At 50.3% G+C, this 5,583-nt stretch overlaps 2 protein-coding genes and 1 non-coding gene across 3 annotated transcripts; all 3 read left to right on the top strand.

Moving 5' to 3' along the window:
• The first annotated feature begins 2,163 nt into the window (after positions 1 to 2,163).
• LOC149346173 (uncharacterized) lies at positions 2,164 to 3,306 on the top strand. Its single transcript, XM_089586006.1, has one exon. The coding sequence runs from the start codon at positions 2,164 to 2,166 to the stop codon at positions 3,304 to 3,306; it is 1,143 nt and encodes a 380-aa protein (XP_089442132.1).
• A 96-nt stretch (positions 3,307 to 3,402) lies between these two features.
• Positions 3,403 to 3,476, top strand: TRNAI-AAU (transfer RNA isoleucine (anticodon AAU)). The gene has a single exon. It is a non-coding gene; the product is annotated as a tRNA-Ile (tRNA).
• A 224-nt stretch (positions 3,477 to 3,700) lies between these two features.
• Positions 3,701 to 5,265, top strand: LOC149346171 (uncharacterized). Its single transcript, XM_089586005.1, has 3 exons — positions 3,701 to 3,799; positions 3,882 to 4,183; positions 4,437 to 5,265. The coding sequence occupies exons 1-3, from the start codon at positions 3,701 to 3,703 to the stop codon at positions 5,263 to 5,265; spliced, it is 1,230 nt and encodes a 409-aa protein (XP_089442131.1).
• The last annotated feature ends 318 nt before the right edge of the window (positions 5,266 to 5,583 follow it).

The raw sequence follows: 5,583 nt of genomic DNA, 5'->3' as shown, positions 1-5,583 counted from the left end.
AGTGCGACTTAGACATAATTGCTGTTCAAGAGACGAAAGTTGAAAGCGAAGAGGGAACGAACCGCATGGTGGAACCTTTCAGAGCGAGATATAATGTGTGCATTTCTCACGCTATTGGCACAGCGGGTGGGTGTGCGTTATTTGTTAAAAATTCCATTGAAGTGATTATAGAAAGTGTTTATGCTTGTGACAGTGGCCGCCTCATTGTGTGTGACTTTATGCTGCATGCCAATAAGTTCCGAGTTATTTGTTTATGTGCTCCAAATAGTGCAAGTGAACGGAAAATGTTTTTGAGAGTGTTGATCGGCACCTAAACAGTGATGAAAGGATCATTATCATGTTGGGAGATTTTAACTGTGTGTGCAGATCAGAAGATCGAGCGAGACAGGCACCGGTTCGAGATGCGAGTTCAGTGTTTCCGAGCGAGTGTGTAGAGGACCGAGCACTGGCAGATGTGGGTTACTTTATGTCGAATCCAACAATACAGTACTTTACCCATCAGCAACGAGGCAGCCTCGCCAGATTAGACCGAATTTATGTTTCGGCAATACTGTTGCCTGTGTGTACCAACTATGATGTCAAAAACGTTTCTTTTAGTGATTACAGTTTGGTCACTGTGACGTTGGGTCCAAAAAAGCCACCGAAATTCAGCTGGGATCTGTGGAAGTTCAATGTACAGATTCTTGATGATGATTATTTTGTACAGAAAATGCACGACAAAATGAACGACGTGCTTGCATGCAGGACGCAAAGCTACACTGAGGCGTGGGAACTATTCAAACAAGAAGCGAAAATAACTGCCATTGAAAGAGCCAGCGTGCTGCGCAAGAATAAGAGTAAAAAAGATTATGAACTGAAAAAAAAGTTGGACTGCTATCTCAGTGAAGAAGCTTCGTCGCCGGGTCGGTTCGTTAAAGAAATAAAAGAAGTGAAGAGCGAACTTGAGATAATCGACGTGGACAAATACCGAGGCGCGGTAATACGCGCGCGTTCTGAAAGATTGTACATGGGGGAAGCACCGACTCGACGGTCCATGTCAGACGAAAGGAGCTACGCTGCACGCAACGAAATAAGAGCGATAACGTTCAGTGACACAGTTGTGCGAGACAGTGAATCGATAAAGTGCGTTTTTGTAGATTATTACTGTGAACTTATTGGCAGGGAACCAGAACTCGTAGAACGATTTGAAACAGAATTCTTAAAGCTCATGCCAAAGCTAGGAGAAGAAGTGAAAGAAAGCTTAGAGGCACCAATTACCATTACAGAAATAGAAAGTGCTATTGATGAATTAAGCACCGGAAAAGCACCAGGGCCGGACGGGTTCGGTTCGGAATTTTATAAAGCTTTTAAAGACAAGGTTGCAATGGCACTACACTGTGTGATAGAAGAAGCATACAACAGAAAAGAATTGCCCCCGTCGTTTAGACATAGCCGCGTGGTACTTATTCCCAAATCTGATGACCCTACTGCGCTGTTGTCTGTGCGCGCGTACCGACCGATAACGCTGGCCAACAGAGATTATAAGATTTTCGCGAAAGTATAGGTAAAAGACTTCAACGGGTAATACAACAGCTAGTGGGACCACACCAAACATGCGGCATTAGAGGACGTTCTATCCAAACAAACATACACGTGACCAGAACTGTTCTAGAGTGCTGTGATGCGCATTGCGGGAAAGTGGCAATGGTTCAGTTGGATTTAGAGAAAGCTTTCGGTAAAATCGCCCAAAAAGTCCTTTTCAGTGTCTTGAAACACGTGAACGTCGGCAAGGTACTTCTAGAGAGGATAGAGCTATGTTACGCAAATAATTTTACCAGAATTATAATAAATAAGACATTAACCACTCCAATCCAAGTGAAATCGTCTGTTAGGCAAGGGTGTCCCTTGTCACCTCTATTATTTTCATTGTTTCTTGAGCCCTTTTGTTTAAGCATTATAATGAACAAGGATGTTACCGGTTATAGTTTTTGTTCAAGCGAAGTTAAGCTTTTGTCATACGCGGACGACATTTTGGTTTTCTGCGCCGACACACCCAGTGTCAGCAACGCAGTAAGAATGACAACCAAGTTCTGCAGGATGATGGGAAGCAGTGTCAACTGGAGCAAATCAGTTGGTATTTGGCACGGGGAATGGGGGGGCGTCACGCCGGCCGTGTTTGAAAATATGCAATGGTCGCACTCACCAACAAAGTATCTCGGAGTGCCTCTGCAGCACTCTAAAGACACCGAAGAATACTGGAAGCATGAAGCGGAACGCATTAAGGAAAAAACAGCAAAGTTCGGAGGGCGTGACCTCTCTATATTTGCGAGGTCAACCGTGTGCAATCTGTTTCTTGTAGCAAAGATTTGGTATGTTCTGCAGGTCATGTGCGCGTCGAGAGCGAGCATACAAAAACTGCACAGAGTGCTTGCTGTGTACATATGGCGTTCAACATGGGAGCGCACGAGTCGCACCAATCTGTTTCGCGCAGTGAAGAGTGGAGGGCTGGGTTTAGCCCACCTGTTTTTGAAGCAAGTGGTTTCTAGGTTTCTGTTTGTGCGAGACCAAAGCGATGGATTTCTGCGGACAGTCATTCAAACGAGACTGCGTGATCATTTGCCGTTTTTTGTTGTGTCATCTACTCTGGCCAACGGGCCAAGTGTGCGCGGATTTTTACGGGAGGTTGTTTTGTCTTTCCGCTTTCTTCAGGCACGTTTTTCAGTAGAGTACCTGAGCAACGTCACCCGGAAGAAACTGTACAGAGATATTGTTGATGTGTGTATGCCAGTGCCATTGTATCGTTCAGTATATCCACATGGAGGTGGTAAAGATGTTTTGAAGAGGGTAAAGCGGATGCCGGTTAGGCCATCTGTAAAAAGCTTCTTTTTTCAAGTACACACTGCGACGCTCCCGGTCAAGCTGTGGCTCGAGCAAAAAGGCATCTTCGTCCCGTGGACTGTAAACTGTTTGCACTGTAGAATACCGGAGACCATCGACCACATTTTTCTTGAGTGTTCGGACGCGGTTTTTCTATGGGACATTCTGCAACGAACCATAAAAAAGGACTTGCCAGTCACGCCGTACGGCATCCGCTTTCTCCCTACCGCTAACGAGGGAGGGGTGCCCTATGACATGATTATGGCCCTGTGCCTCCATAGCATATGGCGCACTAGGATGGCTGTGCATCACGCCGACCTGAACCCAAGGCCGGCCAGAGAGTACTTCATTGAAAGTGTTACTTTCATACGTGAAGTGTGTAAAGCAAGCAGTGACCAACCAGACTGGCTGTCGCTGTTCGACGCTCTTGTCAATTTGAAGCGCTTTTAAACACCGGCGCATGCCAAAGAACGGCAAGCGCCTTTTAAATTGTTTCATTTGTGTATGTATTGTTGCTAGCCGCAGAACAGGCAATAAAGAAAAAAAAGCCTGCTAGCTCAGTTGGTTAGAGCGTCGTGCTAATAACGCGAAGGTCGTAGGTTCAATCCCTGCGCAGGCCACGTTGTGTTTTTTTCTATTGCTCTCAACGCACTTTAATGTCGATGTTGCAGGCACTGCCACTTTTACCTGAGTGGTCCACGCAGCCGTAGTGTGTGCATAGCAGAAACACGAATGGCATGGGTTACCTTGATTCCTGTAATAGTTCTGGCCTGCTAGCTCAGTTGGTGGTCATTCTTAACCATCGCGCTGGAATGGCGGAGTCATTCTAAACCATCGAGCTGGCATGGCGGAGTCGAGTCCCCCTCCGGCTTTCGAGGGGAGCGGACGCGGCATGGCTCTCTCCGTGCGAGGTCCTTCCACCGGCGACGGCCGGGGTGCGCGCGTGAATCACCCCCCCCCCCCCCCCCCCCCCCGAGGGGTACAGGTTCGTGCTACCGTCGCTGCCGTCGCTCGACGGCCTGAAGGATTGCGTGTTTCTACATTGCGACGTGGATGGGAGGCCTTACAAGATTGAGGATTTTCGAACGCCGCTCGAAGGAATTGGAGTTTTGAAGGCTGTGACAGGGATCAGCACTTACCAGATGGGACACGTGTGGCTGCTCAAACTCCGCACTCAAGAGGACAAGGACGCGCTGGTGCAAGCCGGTGGTTTGGAAGTGAAGGGACGGTACTGTGCCGTCATCGATCCGGTGCATAGAGAGATTACCATGAAGATCCATTGGGTTCCTTTCTACGTGCCGGATGAGACCCTTCGAAAGTTGGTTTGGTTGGTTTGTGGGGTTTAACGTCCCAAAGCGACTAAGGCTATGAGAGACGCCGTAGTGGAGGGCTCCGGAAATTTCGACCACCTGGGGTTCTTTAACGTGCACTGACATCGCACAGTACACAGGCCTCTGGAATTTCTCCTCCAAAGAAATTCAGTCCCCGCAGCCGGGATCGAACTCGCGTCTTTTGGGCCAGCAGCCGAGCACCATAGCCACTGAGCCACCGCGGCGGCAGACCCTTCGAAAGGTTCTGAGCGAGTTTGGGGAGGTGGTCGACATCCGCTTGGAAGAATGGCGTGCGAGTGGGTTCGAGCTTGCGGAATCGACGACCCGTGTTGCTCGCATTGTCCTCAAGGAAGGCGTCACCCCTGATTCCCTCCCGGACCTTTTCAAACTAGCCGACGGCGCCGCACTCGTCGTCGTGCCCGGGCGGGCGCCGACTTGTCTGCGGTGCAAACACAAGGGCCACATTCGCCGGGAGTGCCAGACGCCAAGATGCAGCAAATGTCGCGCGTTTGAACATGAACGCATGGATTGCGTACGTACGTACGCCGTTGTAGCTGGGGCAACCAGGGTGGCTGAGGAGACCAGCCACCTGATGGACGAAGAGGAGGCTGAGAAGGCAGCTTCCTCGGAAGACAGGGCAAAAGGCAGTACAGTGCAAACAGCGAGCGGCGAGGATAAAGCGCCAGCCGAAGTCTTGCCTAACGAGGAACGGAAAATTCAGGCAAGCACGGCTGCGGTGAAAGAGCCAGCAGCGAGCCAAGGTCAACAGCCGGAGAGCGCCGTAGCTGCCCCACGAAACGAAGCTTCGAGCAGCGGAATTCAAGGACCCAAAGCACAGGATTCCGGGAAAAACGACACCGACACCACAGACGCCATGGACGCCCAGCCAGCGTCGACAAAGAGGCGCCTGGAGAAGGCGGAGGGTGCAGTGGGGGAGCAGCGGCTCAACCAGCTCGAGAAGGAATGGAAGGTTGCAAGAGGGAAGAAAGGGAAATATGTGCGCCGTTCCCGTGCGTCATCGCTATCGCGCGTCGACGGCGACCCTTCCCTGGAACCGAGCAGGAGTTGGGCAGGCTAGTAATCGCCTTGCTTTGGGTCAGCTCTCGCTTTCACAATGGCTCCTGTGCTTGCGCCTCTTCGGCTAGCCACACTGAACGTGCGTGGCCTCGGAAGTAAGAGGAAGCAGTACCAACTGAAAAGGCTAATGGTGGAAAGGGAGCTGAATGTAGTCGCGGTACAGGAGACAAAAGTGGAGAGCGAGGGCCGCACTGACTGCATGGTGAGCCCGTTCCGTGGACTTTATGATGTGTGCGTCAGCCACGCTGTTGGGACATCGGCCGGTTGCTGTTTGTTTTTGAGGAAATCGGCTGGGTTTGTGGTAGAAAGTGTCACTAGT

Source organism: Amblyomma mixtum, chromosome 4 (genome assembly GCF_055824585.1).
Source record: "Amblyomma mixtum isolate Tamu chromosome 4, ASM5582458v1, whole genome shotgun sequence".
NCBI lineage: Eukaryota > Metazoa > Arthropoda > Arachnida > Ixodida > Ixodidae > Amblyomma > Amblyomma mixtum.
This window is presented reverse-complemented; position numbering and strand designations above follow the sequence as displayed.